Raw genomic sequence first — 23,897 nt, 5'->3', positions numbered from 1 at the left:
GGAAGGATGGCCTTGTCGGGCATAGGTGGGAGAGGAGATCCTTGGTCCCATGTAGGCTGGATGCCCCAGTGTGGGGGAATTCAAGGGTGGGAGGTGGGAATGGGGGTGGATGGGGGCACATCCTCATAGAAGCAGGAGAAGAGGGGATAGAATAGGGGATTCCTGTGTGTGTGTGTGTGTGTGTGTGTGTGTGTGTGTGTGTGTGTGTGAGAAATGAGGTAAGGGGATAACATCTGAAATGTAAATAAAATATCCAATAAAAAAATAAAATGTAAAAAAAAAAAAAAAAAAAAAACTAAAAAAAAAAAAAAAAAAGAATTAAGGTTAGAGTTAAGGTTAGAGGACGGGATCAGCAACATTGTTGAGAAAATGAACGCAAGACACACAAAGCCTCACAAAAAGCCTTGTCAGGCATCAAAGGATGAGACTCCATTGGTGTGGAAGACATGGGCTAGTGCCAGAAGACTGGGTGCTGAGCTTAGAATTGGGTTTGGTGGTAGTAGTCAAGAAGGGGGTAGATTTGACAAAATAGTTTCATGACACTTTCCTTTGTAATTATTTACAGAGTACAGCTGAATGGGAAAAATCCTAAACTTAGAGATGTAATTGGAAGCTATTAACATTGCGATTTACACTACCATTCTGATGGAAATAGCAACATGAATCAAATTTAAAAGTATTTGTTAGACTGCTTAGCACAGTATGTTGGTTTAGTTGATTTTTTTCTTGCCAGTGAATTATAAACAAGATATTTCAGTATCAATTTATTTTGCATAAAGAGTAAGAGAATAGTCAAAGATTATCCCACACCCTTAATCCTGTAGGATAAGAATAAAGGATACCCCCACTGACATCATTATATCACTGTCCTTTTGAAATCAGAATATCCTATATATGTGGTCACTGCTAAGATTTGCTAGATGGTCACTTATCAAACCCAAAAGTTCACCAGTTTAGTGAAAAGAAGGATGGGCAGTGAGCCCAAGAGAAAGAAAGCCATTTCCTGGTATCTGACTGCTCATTCATAATAGCAAGGACCTGGAATTAGCCTAGATATCCATCAACAGATGAACGGATAGCAAAATGTGGTTCATATAATAGAATTTTATTCCACTCTAGAGAAAAATGGAACAATGAAATTTGTAGGGGGGGGGGAAACAAGGATGGAAATGTAGAATATCAAATGGAGGTAACCCAGGCTCAGAAACACAAATGATGAATGTTCTTTGTCATATGTAGATCTGTAAAAGTAACTTTTATTCTCCTTAGTAACTGTCATCTCGGGGGGCTTACTGCTTCCAACAGCTAACCTAGGCCTAGTCCTAGGTTCTAGCCTCTGTAAAATGGAACCTAGGCCTAGAACGTTTTTAGCCTCAGATGTGCTACTGAATAAGCTCACCCTTTCTAGTTCTTTCTGAGCTCTGGCTGGCTGGTTGAACTCAGCTGTTCTGGCTCAAACTTCTCTCCAAGCTGACTAATTCAGTCTGGCTTCTTTTTTGGCTTCTGACTAAATTGCTCTGCTTGTCCTCAGATTAACTCTGGCAATCTATTTTAATCTTCTGGCTCTTTCTTAATCTCTGGCTCATTCTGTCTTTACCTATGTTTAGCTTGTTCTCTCTTCAACCCATGCAGTGAAACTCTTCTAGTAAAACTGCCTCCTTCTCTTTCTCTCTGCACTGCCCCTCAAGTGGCTTCCCTTTCCCCTCTCTTCTGGTGAGAATTGGGCATATCATATTGTGTCAAATCTTTCTCTGATTTATCACTTTGTCTGCTGCTCAATTGGGCATCACTTACAAACATGGGTGCTATCTTCTACAAACTAACTTTACTTTCATTGTTTAGAATTAAAGGTGTGTGCTAAGGACTGAGCCACACCACAACTACAAACAGTTTAGGTTTTTTTTTTTTTTTTTCATTAAATAACATAATCTTGAAGATCACAGTATGATCAAATATTCTGCAGCAGAGATCCAAGCTTCTAGTGTTTGTTTGTACATGCATGCTTATGTATGCACACGTTTGTGCATGCACCCGTGTAAGTATACGTATAGAGGTCAGAGACTGTGGTGGCTTGAATATGCTTGGTTCATGAAAAGTGGCACTGTTAGGAGAGTGGCCTTATTAGAGAAGTGTGTCACTATGGGGGTGGACTTTGTGGTCTGCTAGTGCTCAAGCTCCCCCCGACGCCCCCCCCCACCCCCAGTGAGGAAGAGAGTCTCTTCTTGGCTGCCTTTGGATCAAGATGTAGAACTCTTGGCTCCTCCAGCACCAAGTCTGCCTGTACCCTAAAGATAATGGACTGAACCTCTGAAATTGTAAGGTAGCCCCAACTAAATGTAATAGTTGCCTTGGTCTCAGTGTCTTGTCACAGCAGTAAAACCCTAAGACAGAGATCAACCCCAGATGTCATTCCTCAGATGCTGTTCACCTTGTTTTTGGAGACTTGTTTCTCATTGACTTGCAACTCCTCCAAGCAGTGTAGGCCTGATATACTACAAGCCCCAGAAATCTCCCCGTCTCTGCCTATCCAGCACCAGGATTACAACCATACTCACCCACACTTAGCTGTTTTATATGGGTTCTGGGGTCAAACTCAGGTCACCATGCTTATGCAGCAAGCATTTACTAGTGGAGCTAGCTCCTTTGCTCCAGATTGTAACTTTTATAATATGTGCTTAGTTATGTGTGAATGAGTGTGGGCAGATGCCTAGAAACAAGATAGGGAACCGTGAGAGGAGAAAGTGGATGGGAAGGCTAGTAGAGCCCAGATGACTTGAAAGTGAAAAGGGAAATCCAGGGAATGGTAGGACAGAGTCACATGGGGGAAGGCAGAGAGGTGAGACAGGAAGGGCAAGGGTTTGGTTGAAGAGGATCAATCAAAGTGAAGTGTGTATAAACACACAGAAGGAAACTCATCCTCTTAAAAAAAAAAGACAAGAGATGAGAGACTATGGAAAATTTGAGGCAAAACATTCAGAGACAGAGCATATGAGTATGAGGGAAAGGAAGTTCCAGGACAAAAATATGAAATAACATTAGAAATAGCAACACATTGGAAAAATTGAGTGTTAGAGCTGACAGCCAGAAAATGATTGCTCTCACGGACGTCTCTAGGGCATAGCTTTCTTCTGCCAGTGGCCATGCTGTCCTCTGGGTATTTGTAATTGTCATCTCTCTATAATCTACTCCAAGTGTTCTTTTCTTCAGAGATGCAAATGTTTCATGTTGCCTTGGTTGTTGGTCTGTGAACACAGGTCTATCTCTGAGTCCTGGCCCTGTGTGTGGGTTATATGTTAAATAAATGTTTATAGAGTGAAGAAAGGACTGAATGAATGCATAGCCACTCCGTAACTGGGCAAAAGAAACACACAAAAAGGAATCCAGGTAAAGAAATACACCGGAGATGACTGGAGCCGTACACACAGACCTGCTCCTTTTGAACTCGCCAGTTGGAGGATTTGAAGAATCAATAATTAATGTATAGGACATTCTAGTTCCTAAAACCCAGGGTGGGACTGATTAATTATTAATACTATTAGTGTTTCTGATTTGTATCATTATTCTTCTAACTGGGCTGGAGGATGGATTTCCAAGTGAATTATTGATAGCCTCATTTGAGAATGCCAAAGCGGCCTCCCTTGTGAAGTCTTTACTGAGCTCTGCCCTGCTCTTTGCCTGTCTTTCTCCACAGAGTTCACTGGGGGTTCTCAGTACACACTTGTTAGATACAGTGCATCTCACCCAAGTGCTGGCTTCGCATACGCTTGGTCTGTGTAAAGTGCTGCAAGCGCGGCTTACAGTATTTATACCCACGCTAGCTTGTGCACCCTAAGAAGGCCACATCCCTATCCCATATGGGGAAAGACAAGTTAAAGAAAGGTGTTCTGCAGTTGGCAGTCTTGACTCTAACATTTGGCATTGCTTTTAATATTGGTTTGCTTGGATTTTTTATACATGTGTATGTTTCTCATAATACTGCAAGCTTTCCTCTGTGTAGAGACTGTGTAGCAATACCCAGTTGTTACCTAGTTAACTTTTGTCTAAATTAGTTGTAGGAACTTTGAATTGCACTATGAACCCTGCATGAAGGTAACTCAGCGGGCATGTATTGATTATTCTGTATCAACTGGCTTTTAAACATTAAGATTACATTCAAATATGGAATATATTTAAATATTTTAAATGTATTATTTGTTCATATTTAAAGTGACCATCTGAGGTTAAGTCTAGAAGAGACAGCATCTTACTGGTGGAGACTGTTATTTCTTCCTGTCCAGACCCAGATCCAGTGTTGTTATATTGGGGTGTAACCTTTGGGGAACTACTGATCTCTCAGTGTTTCCATTTCCACACCTGTAAGTTTTCACACCCACTCAGGAGGTAGGCATGAGAGTCTAGGAGTTGAGCAAGTTAACGCCTTTGAGACAAGGGTGACATAGAATGAGTGTAGAATGATTGTAATCATCACTATTTTAGTTATTATTTTTTCCACTTCCATGTGATTGTAGTGGATGTGTATATGTGGCATGCACGTGTGTATATGCATGTTTGCATGTGTGGGGCATGTGTATATCCATGTTTGCATGTGTACAAATGCATATGGAGGCCTGAAGTTGACATCCAGAATCATCCACTGAAGTTCCACTTTATTCAATGAGGCAAAGTATCTCAGGCAAGTCCAGAGCTCACTGGTACAGCTACTCTTGCTAGCTAGGCAGCTTGCGATAGAATCCCCTGTCTCTTCTTTCAGAGGTTGGGATTACGGACAGGCAACTATGTATACCTGGCATTGAGGGTGGGGAAGGTTCTGGGGATCCAAACTGAAGCCCTCTTGCTAGCTTCAGCTCATTAACTACCGGGGTTACCCTGCAGCCCCTATCAGCATTTGAAAAATGTTAATTAATTTTTATATGTATGAATGTTTTGCCTGCATGTATGTGTGTACACCATATGTGTACCTGGTGCCCACAGATTACAGAAGAGAGCATCAGATCCTCTGGGATTGGACTTATGAGTTACAAATGATTGTGAGTTGTCGTTGGGTGCTGGAAATGAAACCCAGATCCTCCCAAAGTGTAACCAACGCCCTTAATGTCTGAGCTTCTCTCTAATGTGTACTCTATCAGTATTTTAATCCTCATTTTACAAACTAGTGCATGCCACACACACGTTATTAGTCCAGTTCTTATAGTTAGAAAGACTTGTCCTGGAACCCTAGCCTATTATGGTTGCGTTTGTGCCAAACAGTGACCAGATGCAAACCTTTCAATCACTGGCTGAACTGTAAGGACCCACTCACCGAGGAATGTGTAACAGTGACATGGGTTCCTTTTCACCTGATTCAGTAGGACCACTCAATACTATCAATGTCACAGTTGTGGGTCTCATCTGATTTAAAGGAACCAAGTTGCCATAGCAACAGAATGGCTGTATTCTAGCAGGCCAGGGTCCATTCTGTCTGCCTGCTCTGTGCTCGGCATTGCCAAGGACATGAAAGAAATGTAAGAGGCACTCTTGGCTTCAAGAAGTTTATAATGTATAATGCATAGAGGACAAAATGACCCTGTTAGGTCCATGAAGCAATTAAGTAACTGCGATCACAACATCAAGGCTTGAGATGATTAATTAAGTCCCCAGATGAAGGATGCTGATAGCAAAAACACTATAGGCAAGTTTGGGGGAGAAAAGAAGTTAATTTAGCTGGAGCGGTTTCATGGAGAAGGTGGCATTTAAGGACAGCTTTGAAATAATGGTGTTGTTGGGGTCAGTGTGCAAGGGAGAAAAAGTTTCTGGAAAGGAAGAAGGTACTCTCAGGTCCGAAGTGGCTGTTTCCGCTTTACTGTTTATCCTCCTGAGAACAGATGTTAGCTTATTACTTATGTTTATTTATTCTTCTGTTTGGTACAAAAAACTTCCTAATGTTCTAGCTTTCATCACATCTCAGAGAATATGTCCTTCTCCTTATTGTTGTTGTTGTTTGTGATCAAGTCTGAAGAGTTCCAGTTACCCGGCATAACACACAATAGCATCCTTGATAAGTCTCAGGGGGTCTGCCATTTTCAGTCACACACAAGAGCAGGGAACGGTAGGGAAGGCAGTGAAACCTAAACAATCCAAGGGTACAGAAAGCCCCTCAAACAACAGAAAGCACCATTAAGAATCTCAGCTATACACCTGTAGATGATTTCTAATTACATTATTTACTTCGATTCTCAGAGCAGACCTGGGAGAGTCATTTATATGCAAATGCCAGGCTAGAAAAAAAAATTAAGAAAACCTGTTTATGAAAAGTAATGGTGGAGAGGTTCGAGGTTCATTTGAAATGTTTCTAAAATACCGTCTTTTACTGCACAAAAGAAATGGCTTTGAATAACAATTATGATTGGGTAAATCGAGAGGAAAAATACCTGATTTTATTTACATTTAACTTATACAGGGTCTAAGTTTTGAAAGATAAAAGTTGTGGCAATTTCTTTATGATGGAGTTGTTTGTGGTCCTTTAAACAGGTTTGAAAAATAGACAAAATAAATAGATAAATAAATAAAAGAGTCCTTGTTTGTTTTCTAATCCAAATAGACTGGTGCAATTGTGTGGTGTTAGAATTTTCCAGGTTTTTGTCTCTCTGTCATTGCTATGTGGCTGGCATTTCCTACTGACAACAGAACCATTTGCTATTTTACCGACGCCTTGGCTTTAGCACAGGAAGCCTTGCAGATGAAAGCATGGGCAGGCATTCTTAATTACCCCAGGGCTGTGGCTTGGCTTTCAGGTAAAAGCTACTGGAGGCTTCCACCCTGTGCTTGGCACTCAGGGTTCTCAGCAGTCCATTCAGAGTAGCCACCCTTTCAAACTGGAAGTGAGCCAGAAACCAAAGTCAGGCGTTTGTGTCATGTGCCAGTCCAGTTTAGGGGCAGCCTTACAGATAGGGAGTGGGGTAACCACCACCAAACAGCCATGCATAATAGGTTTTTATAGCCAGAATTAAGAGATGGTGTTATTTCACCAGGAGAGTATTTTGAAGTCAGAAAGTTGTCTGCATACAGCTTGTGCCATCAAATTCAGCGTGGCTTACAAATGAAGGCCTAAGGGACAGAAGGAGCAAAGAAAAGCATAGGAATTCTATAAGAGGAATCCTGTGATTTCCATGACATTTACTCTTAATAGACTTATATTTTCATCACTGCTAACAACTGTGATAATGCTATGTGGCTGACTTATGGATGGCTGAACTGTGCTAGGTGCTGCGACACACAGCTGACCATGTGACATCTCGTTTTAACAGTATTAAGAGGAACTCAATCTTTTGTTTTTGTAGTTTTCTTTGTTTTTCTTTTTTAAAAATTTTTATTGGATATTATATTTACATTTCAGATTTTATCCCCTACCCCCCATACCCCCACCACCCAGGAACCTTCTATCACATGCCCCCTCCTCATGCTTCTATGAGGATGTGTCCCCACCTACCCCTCCACTCCCACCTCCCCACCCTCACATTCCCCCCCCCCCACTCGGTGTTCAGCCTTCATGGGACCAAGGATCTCCTCTCCCACCTATGCCTGACAAGGCCATCCTCCCCTTCATGTACAGATGGAGTCATGGGTCCTTCCCTATGTGCTCCCAGGCTGGTGGTTTAGACCCTGGGGAGCTCTGGTTGGTTGGTATTGTTGCTCTCCTCATGGGGCTACAAACCCTTTCAGCTCCTTCAGTCTTCTCTCTAACTTCTCCATTGGAAAACCCTTGATCAGATCAGTGGTTAGTTGTGAGCATCTGCCTCTGAATATGTCAGACTCTGGCAGACTTCTAAGGAGACAGCTATATCAGGCTCTTGTCAGCATGTACTTCCTGACATCCACATCAGTGTCTACCTTTGGTGACTGTACGTGGGATGGATACCCAGGTGGAATGGTCTCCAGACGGCCCCTCCTTCAGTTTCTGTTCCACACTTTGTCTCAATATTTGCTCCCTTGAGTATTTTTGTTACTCCTTCTAAGTAGGACCGAGGCATCCACACTTGGTCTTTCTTCTTCATGAGCTTCATGTGGTCTGTGAGTTGAGTCTTGGCTATTTCAAACTTTTGGGCTAATATCTGCTTATGAGTGAGTAGATACCATGTGTGTTCTTTTGTGATTGGGTTACCTCACTCAGGATGATATTTTCTAGTTCCATCTATTTACCTAAGAATTTCTTGAATTCATTATTTTTAATAGCTGAGTAATACTCCATTGTGTAAATGTACCACATTTTTTTGTATCCATTCCTCTGTTGAAGGACATCTGGGTTCTTTCCAGCTTCTGGCTATTATAAATAAGGCTGCTATCTTAATGCACATTTTCCAACTCTGAAAACCGAGGCTCAGTGATTATGTAAGATTTGGTAAGCAGCAGGCTCAGTGTGATTTGGGGTAACAGTTTGAGGCTCCCCCCCTGTTTACCCCCTCCTGCATTTCCTGTCCAGTCTCATTCTAAGACACACATTCCTCTATCAGAGTCATTCTTGTGGAACATCAGGAAAGTACTCTTTGACTCTGAGTAGAGGAACACGCACTCCTGTTACCTTTTACCCCACTCTCCTCTTATTCTACTTTCTTGTTACTGAAGATTTTTGGGAAAAAGCTTTATCACCCAGACAACCCCAACAAGCTAGGCTCAGCCATGATCCACAATACCCAAACTAAAAACATAGGTAATGGTAAAAAACAGAGAAAGGTGGTATAGCCAATGTGGCCATATACTGGGAAAATAAACAATTCAAAGGGTCTAATGACTCTCATGTTTGTCTTCAGGGCACTGGCATCTGATGTATTTTGGAATAAAGGGTAAGAGGTGTGCATACCTAAGCAGCCTGGATGGAAGTTGGTCCAGCCCATCATTGACTTATGGCTGTCCAACCAGCCTCTATTGTCTCCTAAATCTCTTCCTTTGATTCTTCTTCCCAGAGCATGAGATTTGTGGGGAACTTTTAATTCATCAAAGTCTCTGGTTTCAGCACTGTGATAGTGGAAGGGATGGTCACATGCTTCTTTTTAGTATCTCTTCGGTGGCAGGGTGGATACACTGTGACCTTCAAGCTGGCTTCCTTTTTAAAGAGTGGAGATAGTAATATGAATTTTAAAGAAATAAAATCCTCAAATGTAAAGCTTCTCTCCGGTAGCACTGCTAGCATCTGCCAGCATGTGGGAAGAATTTGTCATGACTCTCAGGCTTTCCCTCACTGCCCTGAATCACCATGCATTTGCTTATTTATTTTACAACAGTTAAGGCTTCTGCAGCTGCCACTAGAAAGCGCTGAAACCTTGATCTATAAGCAAACATTGTACATGCCCAGTACCCCCTGAAGTCTTACCAGTGCATCATGAGGCCAGAGGACAGAAGCAGCAGCCAGAGTCAGTGCTGAGTTGCTCTCTTGAACACTGTATCATTTTTGGTTACACAATAAGGAACAATATGATTTGGAGTCTTTTCCAGGGGAAGGAACTGAATCTCAGAGATGTTAAGGGGCTTCTTAGCCTCTATCAGCTGGTAGAGCTGGGAATCCAACCTAGTTTGTCATGGTCTTTCTATTATGTTCTGTCCCAGAGCATCCAGAATAAGCTGGACGAAGAGGTCTCATCCTATCTAGACAGAGCAGTTGATCCTATGGAGAGGGGGCCCTGTCACATCACAACCAAAAATAAGGACTTCTTGTTTTCCAGCATTGAAGTCTGCCCTAAGTCTGGCCTAGCATGGTGTATTCTAGTGCAGGTTCTTAAGGCCCGGGGTATAATTGAGTGTACATGTATGAGGCCATCACAGAACTGATACAAAGTTCAACTTGATTATATAAAAGTGATGCCTTCAGGTTTGAGCTTTTAAGCTTCTTGGATGGTTGAAGAGAACAAAAATATCTACTTGCATTTGCACCTTGGAATTGCGATCTAAGGAACCCTGAATTCTAAGTGGTCTATGAAGAATGTCTCCATTGCTAATTAATATGAAGCCATTTCTCACATCAGACCTATTTAAATCATCCTCCCATTGCTGTGAAGTAGTCAAGAGCTGTCCTGATCTATCTGGATGTTCACTATAATCAATGTTGATTGTGTAAGTATGATCTCCTACTGTAGAATATTCATTCTATTTTTGATATGAGACAAGGTATAATGAAGATAGAATGGGAAAAAGAGACACAACAGCTTATAAGTAACTTTGCTTCCCTGTGTAACCGCTAAATACTTTTCTATATGAAGGAACGACTCTATAGTTAAAGTGAAATTACATTCACAAAAATAGAAACATTCAGCGCTGAGCAGCAGTCTACATGTGTAACAGTGATGTCTCCAAGCTGATGAGCCTTTAGAATAGATGCTTTTCTCCCATCACTAGTGTTCTGCATACATGAAGAAACGGCTGCTGGGACATTTGCTTTTGTTAAGATGGAGGATGCTTTGCTTATTGGCAGTGTAGGCCATGAGCATGTTTTTATTGACTTCTGGAATTGCTGGGTGATCCATCAAATATCTGGAATATTTAGATAGAAATATTTGGAACACCCATTAAATATTTTGTTGGGGTTTATATTAAGCATTTGGATTAAGTGAGACATTTGTTATATAATGCCACGTTGGCTTGATGGGCACAATTCTATTTTTAAGTCACTAAACAGCAGTGATCATAGGCAAAGCAGTGCTCTGAACCTGGAGCTATGGCAGGCCAGAGGAGGACATGAGTCTGGGGTACTTATAATTGAATAGAAGCTAAACTTACAGTTCTTTCTTTCTTCTTGTGTATGTGGGTGGGGGTGTATACATGTACAAACGCACATGTAGAGGCCAGAGCAGGATGCTGGATGTTCTCTCCAGCTCTCTGCCTTATGGCCACGAGGCAGGGTCTTTCAGTGAAGCAGAAGCTGGATATTTTTATAGGCTGGCTGGCCAAAAAGCTCTCCAGATCTACTTGCCTCCATACCCCCATGTTGGATTTACAGGCATAAATAGTCAGTATTTAGGTGCTGGGGATTAGAACTCCGGTCCTCATGCTTGCTGAGAAAACACTCTTACCCACTATGCCATCTCCTCAACCAACATTTTTTATTGTTAAGATTCCCGTTTAAGGACGTATTCAATAATAATAAAAAAATGAAATTACCTATCTTCTCAAAATATGAATTTCAAAACAGGTTTTTCTTTGTTTTGCTGCTCACCAGTTGCAGCTGCTATTTTCTTGAATTGAAAGATTATCCTGTCTGATGAGGAGCACAACGTGAATTAGAAAGACCGTGTTTTCACTGAGCACACTATAGAAAGCATAAGGTGGACATTCATGTGTGCTTATATAGTTTATAGAAAGGAGGGCGGGGAGAGACAGATTCCACAGGAAAGAGGATTTGCTCTTGGCTGCTGTGGGTAGAGGGCCTCATGGAGGATTGACATTGAGACTAGAGGCAAACAAGTTTTTAGATAAGCAACAATAAACACGGGGAGTGTGTAGCTGAAAAGAACAGCAGAGCCAGTGGATCCCCAATGCCACATGCAAGAGACTGGCAAAAATAATTAAACATAACTACTTACTGTTCTAAAAATGTTCATTATTCTTTACTTCCAAAGGTCCTAAACTAATTACTTTCAGCTCCCTTGGTAAAACTCAGGTGAATTTCTATAAACAAAAGGACTGCCTGTTTCTGTCCCAGGTAGACGATCCTGTCAGGCTAACAAATGCAGGATGTGCCACATCTATTTGGTCTTTTAGTAAATTGCTATTCAGGGCACCATTTAATGCTCCACTGAAAAGAAAGTCTGTAATCTTTTTTGTGCTCTGTATGGCAGCTCAGGTGGTACAATGGCCATAAAATATGCTCTACTTAAAGCTGACTATTGTGAAGCCACACTTAAAAAGACAGAGTACATTTTTTGAGGAGTGCCGAATAGCCTTGGTTTTCCATGCTTCTGCAACCTAAAGAGAAAGTAGTTCCTTTTAGCATCTCTTTAAATAACAAGCTTTATGATGTTGACCAGAATGTCTTTTTCTCTGATCCAATTCCAAGATACGTTGCCTGAGTTTAATGGCCAGCCAAGTGGGAAAGGAAAACTTAAATTAAGCTGGCCTTGACCGAGTCCTGAGGCAACTCATTTTTCATGGATTGCTTGTCTTAAAAGCACCATAGCTCATTGTCAACACAAAGTCTGCTTATGCTGTAAACCGGACACCCCATTTGTTTTGTGAAACAACTAGCTTAAAAAAAAATATATTACCACTGCTGTCAATTAATCTGAGTATTTCATTTGGTGGCTGCCCCGAGGCTTCTTCAACCTGAGAGTGGATTTTTCATAACTGAGAATATGTTGTGGCTTCTTTTTCAAAGTAAGGACAGAATTTGATATTTTTTCTTTAGACTTTGAAACAGAATGGAGTTGATGTTGTCACCTCAGGCAGTGTCCAATTTTTCTATATGATATTTTGTGTAACCTGAGTGCCACTTTTGTTGACTTAGAGGTGACAGCAAAATGAAGAAAGGGTTTATATAGTAAAGCAGGTATAAGGAATGAGCATCTGAGACGACGGCCACCTAGGAGACTCCAGAGGGGGCACCCAGAGTACGTAACTCCCAAGGGACAGAAGGAGAGCTGACCACACAGACAAGATACACTTGCAAGGGACACCATGATCAGGAAGTGGAAGTACTTGGGTATCTCTAGTTTACAGTGGGTGATCTGTCTCTCTCACAGGCATGTGTATCACAGCCAAAAGATGCACCTAGAGTGAAGTTATTTACTTGTTTAGGAAAACAACTATTCAGATACAAATCCAGAAAGAGCTGGGAGGAATTCCACTAGCTGGCTACTGATAGGTGCCTATCTTAGTCATAAGTAAGTATTTAAAAGCTCAGGACAAGGGAGATGGCTCAGTGGGGAAAGGCTTTTGCAAGTCAGATTGATGACCTGAGTTCAATTCCTGAGACCCATTTTATGAAAGATGAGAACTGACTCTTTCCCTAATGTTGGCCTTTGACCTCTGTAAATACACCATGTCACATGTATGTCCACTCCCACCACATAACAAATAAATGAATGCAATACATTTTTAAAGTTCAAAATAAGGTGGAATCTCAGGGTCGTTTTGGTTTGCATTTCCCTGATGACTAAGAATGGTGAACATTTCTTTAGGTGCTTCTTGGCCATTTGAGTTTCCTCAGTTGACAGTTCTTTGTTTAGCTCTAAAACCCCATTTTTAATTGGGTTATTTGGTTTTCTGGAGTCTAACTTCTTGAGTTCTTTGTATATATTGGATATTAGCCCTCTATCCAATGTATAATTGGTAAAGATCTTCTCCCACTCTGTAGGTTGCTGTTTTGTCTTATTGACAGTGTCCTTTGCCTTACAAAAGCTTTTAGTTGAGGGATGGGGCCATCTACCCATCTCAAAATCCTTAACCCAGAATTATTCCTGTCTAAAGGAATCACAGGGACAAAAAATGGAGCAGAGACTGAAGGAAAGGCCATCCAGAGACTGCCCCATCTTGGGATCCATCCCATCTGCAGACACCAAAGCCCTACAGTATTTCTGATGCCAAGAAGTGCTTGCAGACAGGAGCACTATCCTCTGAGAGGCTCTGCCAGCACCTGACTAGGACGGGTCCAGATACTCACAGCCAACAATTGGACTGAGCCTGGGGACCCCGGTGGAAGAGTTAGGGGAAGGACTAAAGGAGCTGAAGGGGATTGCAACCCCATAGGAAGAACAACGATATCAACTAACCAGAACCCTTGAGCTCCCAGGGACTAAACCACCAACCAAAGAGTATACATTGTTGGGGTCCACACTAGCCCCACGTTGGGGCGGCCAAAAAATGTTGCGGCCCAAGCAAAATGTTGAGGCCTGGGCCGACCTACGTTTGGGTGGCCACTGTATCCCGGCCCAAGCTGCCGCTCCGGTCCGCGGGTCGGGGTTCAGCAAGAGTGAGAGTGAGGATGGACTCAAAGAATGCAGACCAGACAGAGTGTGATTCAATCCGGTTTATTCTTCAGTTTAAGTCCTAAGTCTTGAGTTCCTAGTGCCTAGTCCCTAGCTACTAGTCCCTCCAAGTTCCAAGTTACTTCTTCCAAGTTCTCTTCCAAGTGCCTGCTACCTGTCTTCTCTCTGCTGTGTCTGGTTCTCTCCTCTATGTCTCCCTAATGTCTGATGTGTCTGATGTCTGCCTCTGCCTTTTATATGTCTTACTTCTAAGCCACGCCTCTAAGTTACACCTTTAATCATGCCCTTAGGTCTTGTCTCTAAATCTGATCTCTACACTTCTAAGTCATACTCTTAAGTCACACACCTTTAATCTCATACACCTTTAATCTCACAAACCTTTAATCTCACAAACCTTTAATCTCAAGGTATCTAAACCAGGATTATCGGAGTGTGCTCAGCTGTTGTAGGCTACTGTAATCCAAATCACATGTCAGGGTATATGGCTCAAGATGGCTGCAAAGCTGATAGCTGCTTTCTGCTAAAAGTCGGCCCCCAACAATACATGAGTCAGTCCATGGCTTCTGCTACATATGTAGCACAGGACTGCCTTATCTGGCATCAGTGGGAAGGGAGGCCTTGGTCCTGTGGAGGCTTGATGCCCCAGGAAAGGAGGATGCTAGAGGGGTGAGGCAGGAGTGGGTGGGTGGGTGAGCACCCTCTTAGAGGCAAAAGGGAGGAGAAATGGGGAGGGAGTTTTCATAAGGGAGACTGGGAAGGGGGACAACATTTGGAATGTAAATTAAAAAAATAATACCAAAAAATTTAAAAAAATAGATAAGATAGAATGATAATTATAATTTGTAAGTATTTATACTGTATAGCACATAAAATTTGAGAACAGGTGAGGTTATTCCTCCTACCCATCCCTATGTTCTGTCTCCAGAAGAGTCAGTAAGTAGATGATACCTTTAGCACATAGCCATAAGTCAGAGTCAAATGAGGACTTTAACCCAGCAAGGATTTCCAGTTCTGATCCTCAGAAAACCAGGGCCTGGGAATCTGCCTTTTCTAGAATCTCTCTCATGGGGGCAGTAATACCCAATTACTGCCTTATTTGGGGAACATGGAACTGTAGAATTAGACTAGGAGGGAATCAGCAGTAGAGACCCAGACAGAGGACCCAGAAATAGTCAACAAACCCAAATGCTATGAACGTGTTTATCATGTCAGCCTGTGATGCTCAAGATGCAGTGGCATAGGTCATTTGGTGCCCTTGGGAAGCTGCAAAATGTGAGGTACATGCTAGAGGAAGGACTGTAAAGATGTTTGACAACTGAACGGAATGGGCGTTGCTTCACTCTGATGTTAGCAAACAAAATGGCCAACAGTGCAGTTGTGTGCTTTGGGTTAGCCAAGCAGTCTCGATATGCCGATGTGTTAAAACATAATACAGATAGCCTACACCTCAGTTGCTTACTCAGACTTAAGCAGGTTCATTAACTTGAGAGTTTAATTCAGAGGCTGGCCACTGTGTGGGAATATCTGCCTAAAGATGATAAAAGAATACAGAGATGACATTAGTCATCTTGTGGCACTGCCATACTCAGAGTTTATAGTTTAAAATTAGGACACATATTCCCTGGTATTTCTCTTTGTCTTTTATCACTGCTGTGTGGTTATGACAGATAATCTAAGTGACAGCAGGCACAGGTAGCAATTGCAGTTAACCAGACCTACATTAAACAACGAAGATAAGTACAATCATTTGAGGCTCAACCTGACATTTATTTCATGATACCTGCCTCAAATGTGTTTGGAAAAAAATGATTTAAACTATTTCCTTTTTGGAGTTGGCAGAAGAAGAGATGGTACAATTTCATGTCCTTTGTTTATATCTCATTAGAGGTGTCAAAGCAAGATACTTATTAGACTCTTAAAAAATCAGGGTTTTTGTTGTTGTTGTTGTTTGCTTGCTTGCTTTTGCTTTGTTTTGATCCTCAAATATCTTAAAGCACAAGTCTTATATAGACACCGTGGATGTGTGCTGTTGTCAAGGCTCTGGGTCTCTGACTCTGGACAAGCTCTACTCATGGCTGGCTAGTAGGATGGTCACCAACTTGCTCCAGGCTTACACCATGCCAATTTAGTGGCACATGAACCGACCATGGCAAATAATCTTGGTAGGAAAGGCTCTGTGGAATTGGATTTTCCGTGGATTTTTAAATTATTAATTTTCATTTTACTATTATTTTTTGAATCAATTATGCTTTAGTCCAAGAGCCAGTCAATGCATATGTAGCTCCGTCAGCAAGCTGTAGAAGCTAGGCCAATGCTGTTGGTTTCTTCTGTCAATGGGCGAAGGTGGGGTGGCTTTCATCATCTCTCTTGTGTTCCTCACATACAAGAGGGTTCCATTCTGCTGACAGGAAAGAAAAGGAATAGTGTTGGTCAAAACAAGTGATGGGGAGGCAGGGAAAGAGGAGCATGAGGAAGAGGAGGGGAATGAGGAAGGAGGGGGAGGAGAAGATAAATAGAGCACACTTTCTATAAAAGTTTAATTTCCCAGTCATGTTTGTATGTCTAAGGAAGGAGAAAAAAATCAAAGTCAAAGTAAATTATTGTCTGAATAGGCCTCGAGAATGAAGAAAAATGCATTTCTTCAATAGTGTGAACAATGATTGTTTTCTGGTCTTTTAGTAAAATTATGGATATTGTAGGCTTCTCACTAACATAAGATTTAACTTTAAGCCCTTGTGGGAAATGTTGCACAGTCAAAGGTAGATTCTGCTAGTCTTTGTACCGTGCAAATGTACCCAGCCAGCACGTTCTCTAAATTAATGGATCTGTGGCTATGAGCCATAGAATTAGACAAGCGTATAGAAGCCACCTAGTCAACATTGTGGGTGGATGCTGACACCCCTCCAGACAGTGTCTCGTAGAGTGATATATCGAAACACTCTTCGAATACTTTAGACTAAAACTTTGTTTCCCATCTATCAATGTTTTATTCAGTAATGAGATACCATTGAACACAAGCCTCGCATATTGTTAATTTAGCTTATTTTCTTCACCTCCCTCCCTCTCTCAATAGGAGATGTGAATGACAAATTCCTATCCGTGATATATTAAGCAATAGTATCTCCATTGAACAAGATGGCCCATGTTCAAGGAGCTTTGTGGAAAATTCCAGGCAGGATATTGTTAGAGGAGGGGGAGGAGAGGAGGTATGGGCATTATTTCAGGTCCAGGCCCCTTTCTCCAGCTCACAGCCTAAGAGGGAGGCTTCAGGAACGGCTGTCTGGGCTAGCTGATACCTGGAGAGATATCCAGTGTGGCTTCTCCCTCATCACTGGTGGAAACAGTCTTCATTGAGGTTATAGACAGAAGAAGGTAGAAACGTACAGGGTAGTCCAGAGAGCCAGCTTCTGCCACGTTAGGGAAAATACACAGACTTGAAGCAGGGTAGGTTGGTGAAGCAGGGACCGTCATTTCTTGAACTATTATTTGTTACTTAAGGTGACAGAGGCTCTTTACCGTGCAATATGTATTTTCATTGCCCCATTACTTTTTTGTTATTTTTACACAGATAGATTACAGTTCAGACCCCTAGACATATCCTAGTTTGGGTTTAACCTTCTCTGTCTTTTATTACTGAATTGTATATATATTTATTACATTTCTGGGTCATTTAATATTAATTTGCTGCGTTGAGATTTTTCTATCCTTCTTATATTCACTGAAATGATTGTTCAAATTATGTTCACAAGAACACCTGTGAATAAGCGTTTATGGAAATAGATTAAATCCATTTACTTTTAAGAAAGAACAATGTAGAGTAATCACCATTGGTTAATCATGTGTGGGAGAGAAGACTACAGACATTTCCAACTATGTTTGAATAGAACATTTCTAAGATCCCAAATTAGTTTGAGAATTTGAAAACTCTCAAGTCAAAAAGGGTTTTATGTGTGTCTGTTTTTAGATTATTTTCTTTACTTAGGAGGTGTTTTGATGGCTTGACAGAAAATATAAGATGTGGTTGCAAGCAACTTCAAAGAAATCATAATCCAGAAATGTCCCCAAAATAGAAAATTCTGATGGCATTATTATCCTGACCCTGACATGTCCTGATTGATAACAACTATACTTGACAGGAGAGCCAGAGTCAGAGTGACAGTAAGCTGGAGCACCCATTAACTCAACAGAGATTCACCCGTTAGCCAAGGGCTAGCATTGTTTTAGCGTGCTTATTTACATGCATTGTATGGTGGGATTTTAAACAGACTTGGTTTTTTTGTTGTTATTTTATTTATTTACATTTCAAATGTTTTCCCACTCCCAGGTTTCCCCTCTACAACCCTCCCACCCCCATTTCCTGCCTCATTGTCCTAGCATCTCCCTACACTAGGGCATCTAGCCTCCACAGGACCAAGGGCCTCTCCTCCCATTGATGCAAGATAAGGCCATCCTCTGCTACATACATAGCTGGAGCCATGGGTCCCTCTATGTGTGCTCTCCCTGGGAGCTCTGGTGGGTCCAGTTAGTTGATATTGTTGTTTTTCCTATGAGGTCGCAATCCCCTTCAGCTCTTTCAGTCCTTCCCTAACTTTTCCATTGGGGCCCCATGGGATCAGTCTGATGGTTGTCTGAGTATCTGTATCTGTATTGGTGAGGGGCTGGCAGAGCCTCTCAGGGGACAGCTATACCAGGCTCCTGTCAGCAAGTGCTTCTTGGCATCAGCAATAATGTCTGGGTTTGGTGTCTGCAGGTGGTATGGATCCCCAGGTGAGGCAGTCTCTGCTCCATTTTTTGTCTCTGCATTTCCTTTAGATAGGAACAATTCTGGGTTGAAATTTTTGACATGGGTGGGTGGTCCCATCCCTCAACTGGGGGGGTCATGCCTATCTTTAAACAGACTTATTAGGGAGATTGCTGACATTTAGAAGACCCAGCAAAATATAACTGCAAAAATTGAATGAGAATTTTGTGTCAGCAATAATTACAGCATGCACCTGCTTTCTCCTGTTCACCTTCATTGGTAAGGGAGGCCCTGGACGTGGATAAAAAGGAACTTGTGCATGTCACCCTAGGCCTTGCTGCAGTCTTCAGTCCGGTGAACTGTGTGTTCCAAACACAATACTCTATTCTCACACACAGATCTCCAAACTTACTGTCCAAATTTGATGCTGCTGTTGGATTTACTATGAAATCCAAATATGATGATTTAAACTTTGCACACAAACTCCTTGTCAATGGCTACATCTGTACATTTTAATTTTACATAAGTATTTTACTGTCCATATGAAAATATGTTATAGAATTATTTTCATACATGAAATAATTGTATCACCATAGAGAATACATTTGTATTTATACATAAAATAATCATCTTATTATAGAAAATTAGTGGAAAATTAAAGAACAAAATAGATGATTAAATCATGTTTTTGAAAACAAGTTTTTCAAAAATATATTTTGGTACACATTTTTAAAAAGTGGATCACTGATGTTTAGACTCAAATTAAATTGTCTTATATTTTCAAGTATTATCATTTCATTATCATTATCATTTCAAGTATTATCAAGTGTTATCATTTCTGAAATCACTTATGGGTATTATCAGCCCTTCAGATCCTAAGTAGGCTTTTGTTTCCTATCATGGGTATAGTAGTATTTAATTTCTCTTTACCAGATCACAGTAAGTCCTCTATTCAGTGGTTTTATAAGTGAATAATAATTATTATTAATGAGAAGTATCATGAACATAAAGGAAATTAAAATACCATCTAACATCTATTGACTGCTAATATCTGTCAGGTGCTACCATAGGGACTCACATGGGTCACTCATTTAGTCTTCATAACTTTATAAGATCAATATTGTCTGAGGTTGAGACATGGTGAGAAAAGCTGGTTTATAAAATGTACAGGAATTACTAAGTGGTGGAGTCAGCCTATAGGCCTTGGTGCTGGTTTGTAGACTCCAACTTAAGGTCTTGTGTAAGTTCTACTACTTAGCTACACCCCTAGCCCTAAGTCTAACTCTGAGTCATTGTGTTATGTAGAGGGCCTGCCATAAGTCAAAAGGAGGCTTGACATATTATTGCTTACAATAATATTATTCACTGTGACCAAAGGAAAAATGTTCTCTGTCTCTGGAGAGATAACTAAGTGTGTGTGGTTTTGTTGTGGTTGTTCAAAAAAAGACTATCTTTGTACATGAGAAATAGGGTTATCTCAAATTTTTCTTCATGTGAAATTTTTTTCTGCACATCATGAGAAAAAAACACAAATTCATAAATGAGTTTTTAAAATGGAAAGGTAGAGATATCGGGGCAATTTCATGTAGTATTATGTGCCGAGGAAAAGGTCTTTATGCTATTTTCCAAAGTGAACGAACACACCAATCAAACAATTTCACCCTTTACTAACATAGCAATAGACTGCCTATCTGTTGTGATTCGTCAGGAAGTATAGCATTACCCTGTATGGTTGTGAGATGTACCTTTGCAATGTATCTGTGGTGCTTCCTGGAACCTTCACTCCATCCTTTACGCCATCTTTCTCAGCTTTCTTGTGTCAAATTCTAAACTGTCCTGTATCTTCCTAGCTCTTGTATTTTCCCTCTAGTCTCTCCCATTTCCCAAGAGGCTTTCTGACTTCTTTATCCAATCAATTCAACTCTATGAAGCTACCTCCTCTTACTTTCCATCAGTGACCACAGCCTGGAGGGCTGAAGGGTTTCTTGGTGAAGATCCTTAACACCTAATATAATGCCTGTTAACATTGTCAGCACCCCCACCCCACTCCTTCTCTTGTGATAATTCTTCTACTGCATTGTCCTCAAACTGTGCTTCCTAGATCCCTGAGAATCCACAAATGCAATCTCAGAAGATCCATGGGTACCTACGATAATTTCACCGTTCTGGTGCTTATCATAAGATACCCCAAGGCTATTATGATTCAATGCTTCCACTTGCATTTGTGCCTCAGTTTTACAGTGGAACACTGGAGCAGCAAAGCTTGACTTTCTAAAAAGTGGTTTCTTGTACTGAGGGTCCACAACTTTTGTCTGAGTTTCCGGAGTTCTCCAGATTGAAAAACTGGATTGCTCTACAGTATGGAGATATAGGTTGCATGGAGAGTCCCACAGCTCAGCCTGACCTGCATATACACTCTGTGACTTTCACACTGTGGCACGTACTAGGAATTGCGTAAAACAAATGTCCCCATTCTGTTAGTTGGTAGACACTGCAGGAGAATAAAGAGCAAATTGAAATATATTGTCACTGGTTGGTGTGAATCTTATGGAGAACAGTTTGGCGCCTATGTCAGGAGCCTTGAAATGTTTTGATGGCCCACCAAATCTACCCACTATTAAGAATTTAGTTTGTGAAAATAAGAACAGTCCACAGATTTATAGATGAGGAGCAAGGAGTCAGATGGAGAGAAGATTATTAGGATTAACTCAACCTAACACTTTACAGTGAAGATAGAAACCATATTTGGAGTTTAACAATATGAGAACAGTAATAAATTATAGCATGGCATGTGATGTTATATTTGGCATTACAAGAATATTTTCCTACTATTTCTTTACAGTTAAAGGTCATAGAGTAATATTACATGTTTTGTTCTGTTTAAGAGTTAAATGGTGACTATTTTAGGCTTTGTTGATGATCTTATCCTTTGAATTGTAATTCTCTAAACTTTACTTTTGTAACATGAAAACAGCCATAAACTCAGAAATGATCATGGCTGCATTCCAATAGAACTTTATTTGTTGACTCTGATTTTCAATTTTGCAATTTTTAAAATCATAGAAATAAATCTTAAAAATTTTCCTTTAACATTATTCTTGGTAATGTCATATGCAATTTCAATGTATTTTGGTCATATCTCCTCCCACTCCTTCATCTCCCACCTTAATATCTCCATGTTTTATTATAACGCACTGTCTACTTAGTATTGATGATACGTAGTAGTGTTCTCTCAGGCTATGTGACCGACTAGGTCTTGGAATGGAAGGGAGTTGGGGAAGAGGAGGAGGGAAATGAAGGTTGTCTCTTACGAGTGGCTGTTCTGGGTAGGCCAGTGAGTGGTAGACTTGGTAAAGATGGTATGAAGAGATTCAGATATTTTGAGTTTGAGCAAGTTGTTGAATCAAGTTTTGGTGGAGACTTGCAGTAGAATTTAAAGATCAGGAAAAAATAAAATTTATAGAGTTTGTAGGAATAAATAACAGAAACCTTCATTTGGAAACAGGAGGGAATAACGAAACTTCTCATCAAATATGATTTATATTTATAAATTATTAATTATCTACTAGATCTTCCTGGATCACACACAGTTTCAGGTATCTGTGCTTAAAATGTGGTCCTTTATTTTCACACTGGATGACAACTGACTTACATATTTTGTTTTCATGGACTTAGGCCTTGGAAGGTCGTGTGTGGGAGCTCTTACAGGAAGCAGACAGGACAGCCGAAGCAAACAAGGCTCAAAGTCAGGTGTATGATGCCATGGCCCAGACTCTGGGTGAAGCATGGGCAACCCTGGTCTCCATGCTTGAAAGAAGAAGGGAGCTCCTTGGGCTGACGTCTGAGTTTTTTCAAAGTGCTTTGGAGGTGCGTGCTTCAGAAAGCATTTGCTTCTTCATAACATTGCAGATAACTTGCATGCTCAAAAATGTTTAACATCCTAAAACAAATGTTACACACATGTTCAAAATGGCAGGATAAAGGAGATATATACAATACATTTCATATTGTATATATATATTGCATAATATATACATACATATGTATTATATATATTGTATAATATATAATACATTGTATAAAGTTAATACTAAATACAGATCATCAGTCATACAGATTGTCAAGTAAATGCAGAACTCATACAGATGCCATTTTGATCTAGGAGAGAGTAATATAGTCTAGAATCTAATTGCTCTTACTACACAATTATTGGGGAATGCTGATGTGAAGAATTTTATTGGCTAAAAGTCAGAGGATAAAAAAATCCACAATATTCTATAGAATGTTTGACTTGTACATATAGCATCTTATTTTCCTGAGGAATATTGGTGCAGTTCTATAGTTTAAGCCCATTAAAATACAAGGAAAGGAAGAAAAAGGCCCCTAACGAGTCCTAAAAATGAGGCAGACTAAAAATCACACATTAGCCAACTTCACCCAGAGCATCTGACAACTTTTGTTGTACACGGAAGGTTAAGAAGCATCACTTGAGCAAATTTTCCAATCACAAGAACAAGCTGCGTGTAGTGAGAGATATTTAAATCGTCGGCATTCAATCTGGCTTTTCTTAAACAGCCGCCATGTTCCCGACTAGCCTAGGCCTGCAGCCAGAGCGGAAGCAGTGTATCACCGCTGCTCAGTTCAGGCCGTCTGCTCAGGCAACCAGAGACACCGGCCCTGCCACCCACGAGACGCCAGCGTGGGAGATGGCTCTGCCAGTCTTCCACTCTGTCTCCGAAAGGCTGGGCTTTGCCTAGACCATCCCGACATCCACGAGGGCCTGGTAGGAAAATGAGACTCTAATGCTTAAATATTAATCAAAGGCTTTATAAATTTAGAAATGCTCAATTAACAATTTGCCCACACAATTAGAGTTGTTTCCCAGTATCTAACCTTAAGATAGAAATCGTTACCCAGGATTGTTCTGGACCCATGCGAGGTTCTCCATCCTCCTACATCTTTGCTGTCTCCTCATCTTCCTCCTCCTTCTTCCTCTCCTTACTCCTCCTCTTCCTCTCCTTACTTCTCCCACCTTAGCTCCTCCCAACTTAGGGGGACAATTTCACACATCAGCTGCACACTGCAAAGACATGGTTTTTAGGGGCACACAAATAACAACAGCCGAAGTAAATTCACTACTATCTGCTACACCTGGTAGGAGGAGGAAAACACATTCCAAGAACAGTTTTGAAGAAACTGAGGTCCCAAGA

General features: G+C 40.9%; 1 protein-coding gene across 4 annotated transcripts in view; it reads left to right on the top strand.

Moving 5' to 3' along the window:
* Nucleotides 1-23,897, top strand: part of Ccdc141 (coiled-coil domain containing 141) — a 160,129-nt gene that overhangs the window by 18,018 nt on the left and 118,214 nt on the right. For 3 of the 4 annotated variants that reach the window (XR_013108661.1, XM_076928944.1, XM_034496602.2), the window contains one exon: nt 22,363-22,554. The exons of the other annotated variant lie outside the window; for it this stretch is intronic. Coding sequence is in view for 2 of the 3 variants with exons in the window: in XM_076928944.1 (XP_076785059.1) it covers nt 22,363-22,554 (192 nt within the window). In the remaining variant the exon portion in view is untranslated. The remainder of the gene's footprint in view (nt 1-22,362; nt 22,555-23,897) is intronic. 4 annotated transcript variants of the gene reach the window in all.

Source organism: Arvicanthis niloticus, chromosome 2 (genome assembly GCF_011762505.2).
Source record: "Arvicanthis niloticus isolate mArvNil1 chromosome 2, mArvNil1.pat.X, whole genome shotgun sequence".
Classification (NCBI taxonomy): domain Eukaryota; kingdom Metazoa; phylum Chordata; class Mammalia; order Rodentia; family Muridae; genus Arvicanthis; species Arvicanthis niloticus.
The sequence above is the reverse complement of the archived record's forward strand: the minus strand, read 5'-3'. Positions and strand labels throughout refer to the sequence as shown.